This window comes from Leptosomus discolor, chromosome 3, assembly GCF_034619465.1.
Source record: "Leptosomus discolor isolate bLepDis1 chromosome 3, bLepDis1.hap2, whole genome shotgun sequence".
NCBI classification, from domain to species: Eukaryota; Metazoa; Chordata; class Aves; order Leptosomiformes; family Leptosomidae; genus Leptosomus; species Leptosomus discolor.
This window is the reverse complement of record NC_141393.1, coordinates 39,309,208-39,323,639: the sequence shown is the minus strand read 5'-3', so window position 1 is coordinate 39,323,639 and position 14,432 is coordinate 39,309,208. Positions and strand designations below refer to the sequence as shown.

General features: G+C 43.4%; 1 protein-coding gene across 1 annotated transcript in view; it reads left to right on the top strand.

Annotated features, from left to right (window-relative positions):
- Positions 1-13,744, top strand: part of LOC104352587 (deubiquitinase DESI2) — a 56,591-nt gene extending 42,847 nt beyond the window's left edge. Inside the window, exon 5 of the mRNA XM_009958965.2 lies at positions 13,502-13,744. Coding sequence (XP_009957267.1) covers positions 13,502-13,744 — 243 coding nt within the window. The remainder of the gene's footprint in view (positions 1-13,501) is intronic.
- Positions 13,745-14,432: the final 688 nt, after the last annotated feature.

Sequence of the window (14,432 nt, the reverse complement as noted above, 5' to 3'; positions counted from 1 at the left end):
CAGTTTCAGCAGCAGCAGTTCAAACTTCATTTTCTCCAATGCCATTTCATGGCAGCCATCTCAGTAAGTGATTCAGTGAACAAGCTGCATGATCAGGAGTCTCTCCCTGAGAATTTCCTGAGAAATTCTTCTTCATCAGGGAACTTTGGGTTATTTGAGAAGTGAAGAACTATCAGAGAGCACAAGTTTCTGCCTAGTAAGTGCTGCTCACCATCTTAATTAGTTTTGCAGGAAGTTCTGATGTAAAGCAGGGCAGAATTTCCTAGTGGATAGTCATGAGTAAGAAATCGGATGTGCTCCCTATGCATTTGCCCTTAAGGTTGCTGGTACACACAGCATTGAATAGCCCTTCACGATCTCCCTTTACCCTCACCATCTGTATCAGTGTGGGAAGGTGAGGGGAGTTTGATCTAAGCGGTGAAAATCTAGTTAGGGTTGCCTCAGCCACGCTGACTCCTGCAACGTGGTCCTGTGGTACCTATATTTATAAAGCACTTAAGCACATTTCTTATGGGTTAAAATGAAGAGGTTCATCAAACTGCGATTAGCAATTTGCCTACAAGCTTATTCCTTTTATGTTGCTTACGTTGACAGTCCCCAAAATCAAATAGCATAGGTACTGCACTCTCTGAAGAAACTGTCCAGGAGGATGGGCAATCCTTTTGGGGGACTTCCTGTGCTTGCAATTTTTTTTTGCAAAGAAAAATCAGTCAGGCCATTGGCAGCAGAGCCCAAACTTCCCATCCTGTTCTGTGCCTTTCTGCGTGTCGGTACTCCAGGCGTGTAATGCTGCTGGCCCACAGCAGGGATTCTAGCATTCTGATGAGGTTATACGTGTGTGGGGAATTAAGTTAGGATCATGTCAATATTGGGTAAAGCCCTTCTGTTTGATCATCTGTTGTTAAGTCACTATGTTCCTAACAATCCCCCATGTACACTTACAGCAATATGTTCAAATGGCCCTTCAAGGAATTGCAAAATATTTATATTCCTTATGAGTTGTCCTGGCTGATGAAAGAGGCTATTTAAACTCTGCCAGATGGAAAAAATACTGGCTTTTGAACATTAGAAAAACCTTTCAAAACAAAAAGAAAAGCTAAAATAATTAGTTCTTTCCATAATGTGATTTGTTGAATTTCCTGTTTTTTCAGAACAAGGAAATGTGAGATAGCAACAGGACAGAAGTTACAAGTTGTTGTAAAGCAGACAGCAGAGGACTAGATTTGTGCTTTCAGGAAAAAGCTAAACTCAGATTAATTCTTGGGCTATAAGTTCCCCTGCAAGGACCTGCAGGTTTGAGGTCCCAGCCATGCCAATGCTTTGCAGAAGCACTTGTCACTGCAGCAGCAGGCAACAAGGAAGTATGCCAAGAGGTGCCAAGAAAGACATGCAGTTACACACTCTTTGTCACCAAGACTCTTCTTTGGGCATAGATAAATGTAGGTGCATGCAGACACAGGTAACTGAAATTGCTGTCAAGGGCTTTTTTCAATGAGAGGGCATGGCTCGTGATTGCCCTGCACATCCACAATACAATTTGGGCTTGTGGAAGGCAGATACAAGGCAAAAGCAAACTTGGCACAGCTTGTACCCCCAAGTATGTGTAAAGGAGAAAGGCTGAAAGGTTGACTGCCATGGGCATATAAGAATATGGGCCCTGCTGGTGCGTAGGCGTATGGTGAGTGTACATGCCTGAATGCTGCAAATCTGCAGTGGTTAGAAAAACTTATCTACACGAAGTTAGATAAGTAGAGACATCCTTTATTAACGATGCGCACCGTGTACACCGGGGACACAGGATCCTTCCCGAAGATGTCCACCTGCACATTGCAATCAACAAATATTTATATATTAAATTCATACATATTCAGTCTATACGATGCATATTCATTATCATTCTCTTGATAATTGGTTCTTTTCTTGCTTCTGATGCAAATTAGCATGCAGCCTCAGTTGTAGTCTTCTATTGTTCCTTTTTCAGTAGGTGGTATAATTTGGGTATGTGGTCCATGAGGCGGAGATCTCGACCACTCCTCGAATTGACCATGTTTGGTCAAGGAACATGTCCTTGGCTCGTAGGCTCTTAGCTCATACCTACTTTGGTCACGATTCAAAGATTATACACAATGAGTACCATAATAAATCCTATCTAGCAGACATTTTGGACAATGACACACTATCCTTGTTTCTTAATATTGGATAATAAATATCTTAGGTCTGGGACTTTACAGGGATATCCTAGCAGCATTGGCAATACAAATTTTATTTTATATTTGATCATTTATTCCATTTGAGACTTATTTTCCCAAAATAATCATTAGTCTCTCCTACTAGTATCCACTAATTAGAATTCTTGATATTCAAATCAAAATGGGAAAAGTAAGGGGATTTCCAAGCAGTATCACTGGTGCATAGTAGGTTTCAAGTTTCTCTAGCTTTTAAACTGTAACCACTTAGTGAGGTTTCTATAGTTACGAGTCTCAAAACACACACACTTCTAACATCCTAAATCTGGTGATTTCTGCAACATGAGGACATTACCTTTTGCGAAGATAGCAGTAGCTACAGGATCAGAGGGAGGATGAAGGTTTTCTGCTTCCAGGTTCTTCTTCAGCCTGGTGATATTCCTCAGTATTGAGTGTAGCAATCATACCATGTCATTGCAGCTTAAAGACTCTGAAAAAACTTTTGCTTCTTAGCCCATTCACAAACAGAAGATGACTCATTTGACTTCCCACCAGCAATTTTCCATGCTTCTGAAGTTTCCTGTCTAAGATAAGCTATGGAGCTGTGCTCTCACTAGAGTGATGACAGTTGCTACAGCATGTCTCGGAAAAGGGCAAACCACCTTGGGAAGGGAGAAAAACACCTTTGAATCAGCACCAGAACTGGAAGATAAGTGGAATGACTCAAGGAAACCACTCCTCCTCCCTGCAGCAACTGGAATGATCCCTATTTAAGTAAACTCTTTAGCACCTTACTATAGGACACATAATTATCAAAGAAGTGTGGCTCCTGAGCACCAGGGAAAGTAGCCCCTTTTATTCCCCAACAGCCTTACCAGTGGTGGAACAGCAATAAAGTCAGTGAGTCTTATAAGTCCTTTTGATAAGATATGAAGCTGATGCTCATAATGAGGAAATTAATTGAGAGGCACTGATTTGATTCACCTCAAAAATTGTTGATGTTGGAACTTCACCTTGAGGACAGCAGTGACAGAAGGTTTTATTCTTTTATCATATCTTTTCTCCCTTTTCTTGAAAGGGAATGATTTCTTTCTGATTTGCATGTGTAATTTATCTTAAGTACCAGAAAAGGTCAAAAACCCTCTATATTTTGTAGCAGTTTCACAGCCTGGAGCTATTTATGTGTCTTGCAGCTGCTTTAAAACTACCACACTTCTATATTCTTTTTTTAAGGCTCAGAAACACCTGAGTGATCTAGCATGAATTCCCACAGAGTCCATGAAAGCCACATGACTGAGGGATAGTGAAGCACAGTTAAACATCCCTATTTGCTTCCTAAATTATCATTACTTTCTCTTATACTCAGAGAAATCTATTAAAAAAGACTAGAACCAACTCTGAAGTTAGTGCACGTGGTTCACATCCACATATGATCATTCTTCAAAAGGCTCTTTAAGGTCACTTGGATTTGAGGGATTAAAAACCCTTTAGGAAAACAGATTGGTATCTCATTATCCAGCTTCCTTTTTTACCCATTGATCCTTTTCACCCCTTTATTCCTTTAAATATTAAAGAATCTGTTTCCTTATTGCTCATCATTTCTTGATCCAAAGGATTGGATACAGGGGACGGTGCTCAGAGATGTCATCTGGGTAAATAGCTAAAATTTTAACTAATTATTAGAGCTGAACTAGGATTTTCAGAGTAAACCAGGTCATCAAAAGCAGAGCCTTTTAGAGGTATCTGACAGTTTTATTAAAACTTTTGCTAGGATGTTTTGTGAGTTCAAGCAGAACTAGCTGGTGAGACATACTCATCCTCAAGTAACTGAGAGCTTACTGGATAGAGAGAAGCTTGCTGGGGTGTGGGAGAGCAAGTTGGACTAAAGATTTATTTACCTTTTCTCCTACATTTCAGTGAAAATTCTCCTGAATATCAGCCACAAGATGTTCTGGAGCAGGGATTCCCTCAGCCTCTCCTGTAGAAACTGTCCTACTTTAATTATTTACATAAATAGAGAGATAACACAATTCACCAGGAGAAGAGAGAGGCCTAAATTATAATTAATGTGCTTGTGGTGTTAGATGCTCATTTTGAAGTTGTAGGATTTGCAGAAATTTCTAGAGAGAGAATAATATTTTGGGGAACCGGGGGTCTTGTTCATGGGCTGAAAGGGCCTTGAAAAACAGCCCTGGGGGTTAATAAAGTGAGCTCAGCCCATTCTTTGTTGCCACAGGAGGGGAAGAGAGTCTTCTAAGCACCTAAGGGTGCTTAGGTCAGCCTTTGAAAATTCTTTAGCATCCTAGATGAGGCTGGCTCCTACAGGGCAGAGATTATGGACCCTGTTGCCATCAAATGCTTTGCAGCCAGTGTCTTTGAGCTGCAGCACTGCAATGCTCAACCTGGGAGGTAAATAGCTCCCAGTTTCCTGAAGTCAGTGGGACTCCCTCAAATCAGCCTAAAAGGATGATCTCCCATACGAAATACCTTGAAGATTAACAGATGGAGTCTGCACAGTGAATCCTGAAACCTCATAGTTACAGAGGACTGAAGTAGGCATCTAGCATGCCTGCTATTGATGCTGACACCACAGTGATGATATTAAACCTGTATACCAGATTGGATGGTGAAGCCACACAACCTGAAGTTCCTTGGGAGTCAGGGGATGATCTTGGTGCAATCAGGCTTGCTGGCATGTGGATCACATCTAGGCTGGATGCTAGGGCTTCTTTCCCCTTTTCTTCATATTATTCATAAAGATCTGTCCTATCGATAGTAGCAGAGAGAGGCTTTGTCATTGTGTATCAATGTGATAGCAGGAAGTACACATCTCATAACTGAAGTGCAGTGTAAGACATCTCTGTGATTAGAGTTATGCCTGACTTATACTTCTCTGATGGTATGGTTGTCTTGGTTGTCCTTTGTCAATGTGGTTGGAGCTTTAGTAGAACAGAGGGATCTTACTTTACTGGTAGAGGGTGTGGAGCTGTGCTAAAGTGACAGGAGATGGGAGCCAGTGCGTAGTCTTTTCTCTCTGGCTATTCACCTGTCCTTTTTCAGTCAAGGCAAAGCTGACAACATATAACAAACTTACATCAGAATCCTGCTTCCCTTAGAGGAGCTTGACTTTCAGTAAATTCACTGAAAAAAAGCAAGTTTGCTGAGTCAAGGACCAAATGAGGGCAGTTTTCTAATCATCCATGAATAATTCAAGCCTAAAGCTTTTCAGGTCCATCCCCAGGTACATGTGAGTTCTCATCGTAATGTTATTAAAAACTAGGAAGCTCTCCTTAGCCTGAAAGCTATCAGACAGAAAGGATTAAATACCAGAGAAGAGAGCTTAGGGTGGCATTTGAGTCACAGTCAAAAGTGGCAGAAGCTTTTATAAACCAGTCTTCAGCAGATCCTAAGTAGACAAGCAATATCCATGTTTTACTTAATGAACAATCACTTTTCAGTTGCCTCTGTTGTAGAGGAGGAGGTAGATGCTTTGTTGTATAAAAGCCTACGTGTGATTCTGTTAACGGCAGGGGACACAATGCTCCCAACAGACAGAAAGGAGAAAAGGAAATGAACAAACAAACCACCACAGAAAGAACGTTAGGAAAGCTTTATTTCCCGGTGCCTGAGTCAGTCCTCACTGAAGCTGATGGAAAGACTTGCTTCATTGCAGCAACCTTTGAATGTTGTTAGCTCTATGGGGAGCATGCTGTGTTTTGTTTCTGGTTTTTAACCGCTACATACATTTAGAAGCAGCTTATTAATTAAGACATCCTTCACCCATAAATTATCCTCATGGTTTCAAGTGGATGTCATTTTTCTCTTGTTTCTGCCTGTAAGTATGCACAATTTTGAGTGCACGTGGTTAATAAACTGCTATATTGCATTCCAGATGTGGCTTCTCTGCCACATGTGGCTTCTCTGCAGTGGCAAAATGAGATTTCTGGGTGTAGTTTGTATATTAGTTAAAATTTATGAAATATTTGGGAAGTCCTTAGAATAAAGGCTGCTAGAAAAATATAAATGTCTTTTTCCGTTATTAACCTTTCTAGCCTTGCTATCCAGCATGAGTCTTACAGCCCAGCAAAAACAATTAGTGGAATAACTCTTACATGGATCTTTTTCAGCTCTCTCAGGCCATCCTATTTTTGCTATCTGTCTACACATGCAGAGGAATAGTATGAGCTGGCAAGTAATTTGAAACAGAAATTATGCCCCGCCCCAGGGTGTTTTTAGCACATGATTTGTTAATTTTTTTTTTACCGGTCTGATTTTGCTATATGTGCCTCTGCAGTTTTTTCAGGTTTTCCCTTTAAAGTAATCCATCTAGCCAAAAAGATTAAATATGAGGATATTTTAAGAGCGAATCTGGAAAAAAAAAAAATCCCCTGTCTCAAGCTCGTTGGGGCTGGTGTAAATGTGGGTGTTTTGCACTATCTATTTTATTGCATCTGTTTTTTGCATCTGTCTTCCCAAACCAAAATCCTCATGTTCTTACCTGTTATAAATAAGCATAGTACCTTAGAGCTAAGTTAGTTTGTACTATCTGGGAATTGCACCGTCATGGAGCCTTTGAACCTCGGTGTGTGCAAGTGCTTGAGAACAGAGGACTCCTTTCCACGAATGAAGCTGGCAAAGAAAAACCCTGTCCTTTTCGCCAGCTGCTTGTTGATAAATGAGAAGTGTAAGGAGTGTAAATGAACTGTCTAAGTGTGTTGATAGGCTTTAGAGACTGGAACCTTTTGCTTAGGAGGCCTGCCAACACTGCCAGACAGAAGGTCTCTCCCTGTTCCTATGAGTTCCTGTATTCTTTCTTCTCGTTGTATCTCCATCCGCAGTAACCTGCTGCTCGCTAATGTTAGGAAACAAGGCTTGAGACTGAAACACAGGATTTTCTTGGTTAGCTATTCAGGAAAAATAGATGCCCTTGATGTCCATCCTTCTATACATATGGGTTGGCCTTGTCACGTTCAGTGTGTCCACAACACTGGAAAGGATGGCCCTATTAGGCAACAGCTGTTCTCAGCCACTGATCTCGAAACAGCACCTCCTAGAAGGCAGTTCTTCTTCACACCATCATGATAATGTGAATGAATTGCAGTTGCTTGTTCATTTGGTGGGAGAGTCATTATTTTAAATGTCACTAACAAGCCCAGACTTAATTATACTTAGTATTCCCCATACGGTCATCAATTATGAGGCCCACTTGCTGCCTGCCTTGTCATCCTGCAGCTGCTGGCTGTACATAAAAGTGCTGGTTACAAGGAACTTCCCGCTCAAAGAGGGTATTGCCATACTCCAATGTTGGTACATAACTAATCAGTGATGCCACTCAGAATTCAGCTCTCCATGTGGCTCATCAAGATGTCACATTTGCAGCCACCATGCCTCTCCACCAGTGGCCTGGCCAGTGAAGCTGAAAGAGGGCTGCGAGAGCTGAGGTGCTATAAGTCAGCTGTAACATTTGACCCAGAGCTATCTATCTACTCCATCATCTCTGTTCTTGGTATCTCTCTGCATCCAGACTCCTGCATAGAGGCAGCTCTGTCCTTCTGCCACAGGCCCACAGAGGTGACTGGCATGTTCCCACTAGCATCACAAGGGGAGCAAGACTGTGGGTATTAGTCCCTCCTTCCAGTGCTTTCCCTTTTCCTCACTCCTGGCTGGTCTCTGGGAGATGGTGCAGATGCTGTTTCTGCTTTACATGGCAGAAATGCCTGTCTGGACATTTGCCTCTCCACAGGAGAGGACCCGTAGGAATGGCAGTGCCCTACCTGCTGCAGAACAAAAAGGGATTGCATAGGAGAATGGGGACACTTTAGACAGTTGCTTAAATTAATTTAAAAGTTTTTTCCCTTCCTGCCTTTGCCTGGGGGTGCTACATCCCAGAGCGCAGCCTCATTACTGAGCTCATTCAGCCTCATCTGCAATTTCTCAGCTGTACCCTTTCCCCTGCAAGACACAGGCCATTCCTGGCTCTGCTGAATGCATCCTGTGTGCAGCTTCACGGCCCAGTGTAGCAGCCCCCCTCATCCATTCTGTTGATCCCCACAGGCTAGTTATATTCCCTAGAGTAGAAACTGTCATTTTTACACAGTAACTATACGATAAATCTTTTTCAAACAATTGATCCTAGCATGCCAACTCTGCCCAGGTGAAACTGTACTTTCAGGTGTGTTGCGAAGGCTGTATGTCCGTTCTCTTCCAGGAATGTTATTTCCAGTGTATACACTATGTGCAGCAGCTCATCAGGAGTGCAGAGCTGGAGGTATGTTCCTCACTGACGCACTCACACTCCCTTATCTCTGCCAGCACCGGGCAGTTATACTACCAGTTTAGTTTTTGCAAGGCGCTAAAAAAGATGTCGCTGTGTGTTGGGTTAATGGTTTATTCCAGATGAGTCCAAGTACTGATTGCATCGTATCACCATGCTTCTCTTTCTACATATGGTTTTAGGATACCCTAGTACAGCCTGCAAGCCTTGCCTGGGCAGATGTGCTGATTTGTATCTAATGGCCTCGTCCTGAAATTCTCATAAGCATCATCTATGCTATATTGTCTAGGCCTCGTAGAAGCCAACTCATGCAAACACTGGAAAGATTCCCCTTGGGCTCTAAAGGCTTTGCTCTTAAAGTGCTCTGGGGTGTGTTAGACTCTTCAGGCGCCAATGAAAGCCCTTTGCATTCTCTAAGGCATACCAAGGGGAATAATGTACAGTAGCTCAAATGGATACATGCCCCGTGTGCACGCCACCTCATTTTTAGCAAGGCTGCTAAGTGGAAGTGGCAGCAGGTGGTTCAGCAGATGTTCGGTGCTGAACTCTTGGAGCCTCAGTCTGAAGACAAGCATTGAAGTAATTAGCATGTATTGTTTGAGGAATGTAATGTTGCCTCTGCTCATCTCGATTTGCATGGATCGGAGCACTGCATGGTACCTTTGGGAAGGCTCACTTAAAAAAAAATTCCTAAGTGCCTTGAGTTACACTTCTGTACATGGCCTGACTTGCCCCAATTGCATCATCCACCGCAGCGCAGTATATATTGCATTCAAGAGCTTTCTCTTAGCATCTACAGCTAACCAGCCCTTCACTTTATTTCGGGAGGGCCTCAGCCTATCAGACTGCCTCAGATAACGTCTAGCATATCCCCATAGACCCAAAGTCCTCACAAAATGCAGCACATTAATAGCATTGTCCTCTAGAAGGCAGGAGACTCAGCCTTTTCCATTGTCGGGTGGCATTTAAACCCATGTTTCCCAGCTGTTAGGCTGTTCCCCTGCCCATAGTAAAGCTTTACTGGGAAGTGTTAAGGCCTTGCTGAGCAACGATGCCCAGTTCTTAGGGCACTTAGGGGAAGGAAGAGTAATGAGGTGCAGTCCTTGCTCCCAGGGCAGTTTGTACATTTTAACCAGTGACTGTTCAGTGCAAAATGACACAGCCTAAGATGCTCAGAGGATCTTTTTATATCCCAAATTACTTGTTTCTTGATGAGTTGAACTCCTGGTGTGGATTTGACAGTTGCCTAGAAATAGCACCCAAACTGTCAGGTCTCATTTCTCCCGCATGTTTGGCTTCAGCCACAGATGTCTGAACTGCTGTTTCCACTTGACTCTGCAGATGCTAGCTGGGTCATTCACAGTTCTTACACAGAGTCCCCAGTAGAAGCTGCAGCTCTGGGAGACTTGGCTTTCTATCACGAGGTGCCGCTCAGTGGAAGCTGCAAGTACATGCAGCCTTCACCAGAGTTTCTGTGTGAAAGGGAGACTCATCTCTGGGTGGGCAATCAGAAGCTTTGCTCGCTATCCCAAATGTTAGATTTCAGTCTGTGACAGGGACTAACTTCCTCTGTAGGGTGAGAATAACTCACATCTTCAGGGACTGATAGCAATAAAAGGATGAGGAAGCGCTATGCTCGACAATGATAGCTGGACACTGTTCACAGGAGTTTTGCAAAGCTTAGGGAAGCCCTACATGGGCTAAGATGTTCCAGGCATTGCTGCCAGCAGTCCAGCCTCTCATGTACTCCACAGGCTTTCGCATCCCAAGTGCTTTTCTGCCTCAGATAAGCTATAACTAGCCCCTGAGCTTATATCTCAGGCTTATATCTCACATAGGCTTAACCCTTCTGTGACTGTTTCTTTAAAGTTCCTTCTCCAGTCAGCTACATATCAAAAGGCTCAGCTACTTTCTTGTCCAATGTCAAGCTCAGGCTCCACTACAGGTATGTTAAGTTTCCTGAAGGGATGGTAGCAGGACAATTTGGTATGATGGTCAGGGCCAGCAATTTCTGACCAAAACGGTTTATTATTTATTTACTAGCTCTGAGAGGACAAGTAAGTGACCCATCACAGAGAAGTTTACCCCCTTCAAAAGAGAAAACCTCACTTGTTTGGCAAGGAAGAAAAAAAACCCTGTAAAATCTTAAACTCTAAAAACATACAAAGAAGAGTTCTCCTGGTGGAAACAATGGATGGTAACAGGGTTCTGTGAGTTTATCATTCCAGTGTGTGGTTTTCAGCTGAGAATTGCCCTGAAGAGCTGCAGTAGGTAGATTTTTCTGTGGCTTCGTATGCAACGGGAAAACACCCACTTCATCTTGCTTGTGCTGTTTTATTTAAACTCAGTTGGCTTAATCTCATTGCAGTCAGGTTTATTTGATGTTTCTCCATTAGCTAAGTACTACTGGATGCTCCAGCATAATACACTTTATGGCAAGGAGTGAAAAACACAGGAGCAGGCTGTAGTGTTAGTGGCATTCCCTGCTGTTGCTCTTTTGCTCCTGTTGAGCTTTGCATTTTGCTGTGGAATAGTAACGAGGCTTCACTGACAAGAGTCGAAGACAAGCATGACTGAGGAAAGGGAAACTGCTTTGACTTCATCATTATCCTTAAGCTCAGAAAACTGCCCTTTGTTGGTGGATGGCCTGCTACCCACACATCTCCGTTCTTTTTCTGGCTGTTCCTTGCCTCACTGATTCATTCATGGGTGAAGAAGCTCCCATAAACAAAAGGCAAAGATCTCAGCATTGCTTCCACATTGGGAAGTGCTATTTCAGTTGCTGGGGATCTGCATAGAAAAGAAAGCCAACTCTTAGAAACAGTATTTCCATTTCAGGCATTTTTACCTTGTGCTGTTCTGTTGTTTCAGGTAATTTTCTGAAGAATCATACCCTGATTTTGTTTTCCTATTAATATCTGGGAGGAAGTCTTTATTAAGACTTAACAAATGCTTGAGAACTAAACTCACACACACATCACAAGGAGCCTAAACTGAGTCACTTTCTATACTTCTGCTTCAGTTCCTGGAAAGGAAGAAAGAGAAACACTACAAAATCTAGAGGCAATTGTGCTGCATTTTTTGGCTTTGGCTCAGGTTCAATGTTTGAGTAGAACATATCAAATACAATTTAAAAATTCAGCAGTATTCTTGTGAAAATGATCAGATATGTATGGTGAGAAAATCAGATGGATCAGCAATTTTTCTATGAATGAGTCTTAAATGGAGATGGAGAGGTCATCTGCTTATAGGCTCAGACAATAACTCTAGCCATGGAAACCAGGGATCTGGATGGAGATAAAGAATTGCTAATAAAGTAATTGTCCCCAGATTAAAAATTTCAAAAATACAGATTCATATAGCTGTATCTGAGGTTAAGTACAATGCGGCACTAGCAAGAACTGAAATAAAAGTCCTCTGGGTGTGTTAGGTAAAGAACAGTCTATACCCGCAAGTAATTTTAGCAGCTAAATGGCTCTGCTCATTCTCTAATACCTAATGATAATGTCTTCAGTTTCACACATTGATTTTTAAATAATGCACATCAAAATAAAGTGAGTTCTCTAGTCAAATTAGCATGGTCACAGGTTTGCCGCCTTCTCCACACCTCATTGGAAACTCCACGCTGTTGGAGCAAGCTAATTCCCTTATCCTCAAGATGACTGTTGGAGTGGGGCTTAGATCATTCTGCCCAGGCCATACACATTGAGGACCAGCTGGTCATCAGCCATAACAACTATAATGCGGCATGGCCCATCCTCTAGCAACTGCTCCAGTCGCGCTCCCTGAAAATCTCTTGAAACTTATAAGCACTGCATTTCCATTGTCAAAACAGACATCACGCCAAATAATCGCCTTAGTGGATTCCAGACAAACACCCTCCTAGTTTTTGCAGTAATTAAATGTGTAAGTGTAGTTTTAGATGGTGAGAGAGTAGGAGGAAGAACAGAGGAATTTAGTATTGGCAGAAGGTGCAGTATGGACAGCCCTGGAACCAATAATCCATGTAAATTGTGGGACAAGGTCTGCAGGGTGGAGTTTTCTCCTTGTTCATCTTGCTCGATGGGAGTCAGCATGGGGAAGGAAGGAGAATTTGGGTATTATGACTATTGTACCTGCCACAGACTTCAGGCTCTACTATACTGGTGTAGGGCCACACAGGTAGTATATTTATTAAACACAGGCTCTTGAGGCACCCCAGCTGATGAGTTCCATGTGCATCTTCTGTGCCTGGTAAGGGAAATAACAAAATGCAAAGGGAAACTGTGTGGCCTAAGCCAGATACAGCTACTAAAATCTGGCACCTGTATGTATGGAGGTCAAATTCTACAGCATAAAGAAGCTGCCGTATGCAGCAGGTTGTTTCATTGTGCTGAATATGAGATGACCTTGGAAAACAATATCTGTGCTAGCAGAGTGTAACCCAAATCAGTGCCAGGAGCATCTATGATGAAACATAGGCCCAGTGAGATGCTAGTATTTTTCTGTTTGTTGCTTGAGGAGAAATTAAAGGGTGATGTGCTAGGATAGGAAAAGGATCCCCAGATACTGTAATTTGACTGACCCGGTGTGTCAGCCCAAGGAAGAACAGTGAGCCACAAGAACAGCTTCTCAGGCATCTCCATCTACCTAATCAGGCTCAGCTTCTGGGCTCCTCAAGGTCTGGCCAGCAACAGCTTTTCCAAAATTTTTGAGCTACTTGGAAAATGAGTGTCATTGTCTTGGTTGAGAAACACCAGCAGGCCTGTCCTTTTACCCATGGACTGCCTGGAGAACAGAGTGGCTGTTTTCCCTGGTCTCTGCTATGATGCTGACAAGGGCTATGGCTGGCAGGGCTCTCTGTGCATGTTGAGCAGTTGTGTAGTCATTTGCATTTAGAGCTGTTTCTGACTGCAGAAGATGCTCCCTACATTTCAATCAGCTCTCTTCTGAGCAACAGGGAATTCACCCTGCTGAGGTGGTGCAGCAGGTGGGGATGACATTGCCACCATTCATGTGTTCTGGTACTATTAACCATGCTCCTTTTCGGTTTGCTCCACAGATACTATGTGGGAAAGAGATCCCCCGCTGGGTGAACCGCCTGGCCTACTTCAGCTCCTGCATCCCCTTCCTCCAGAGCTGCCTCCCCAAGGAGTGGCTGACCCCAGCAGCCCTGCAGAGCCACATCAGCCTCGGCCTCCACAAGGAGGAGCAGGAGGACACAACGGATGAGGAGTCCCCCTCCACCTCTGCAGCCCCCTCAGCCTCAGGCACATCAAGAACCTGTAGACATACCCGGGTCTAAACTGTGCCCAGTGTGCCCTCAAATAACATCCCCCTCTCTCGTACTATTTCTTTCTCACACCCATTCGCACACGTTGGTTTCTTTCTTCTCCAGTGGACAACACAGGGGAGGGAAGACCCTTTCTACTAAGGAGGGGAAGCTTCAGTCCCTTTTCCAAGGGTTGCCACTACAGTTGCTCGGCAAAAGGACTGTGAACCCCAATGCTGAACTGAGGAGTGCAGGGAATAAACTGGATTGTCCTCCCAGAGCCCTCATGCTCCTCGATCTATGGAGAACTGCTGGCTCACTCGGGCATGACAGCATGCATACGGGCAGGGGGGTACCATACTGTGATGTTCCTTCTCTGGAACTGTTTTAGCTTTTTATCTCTTCCCCCACCTATGTTAGCCCAGCAGCCTCCTCTCTATTTTGGCTGGGTTTGCTATTCCCCTTTGACAAATCTCCTGCCCATGTCCAGCGAAGGGAGTAGAGCCAGAACTCAACCTTCTCATCTCTTAGACCAGCAACAAGCTCCACTCAGCCCCATCCCTTTTGTAATTATCACGTTTCTAACTCATGTGAAGGACAAATGAAAGGTGCTGCTGTTCTACAACCACCAGTTTTCAGTACTCGAATTTAAGAGCTCAAATGACTGCCTTGCTCTTGAAAATAATAACAAAGAACCTAGAAAATGAATGTGTTATCGTGG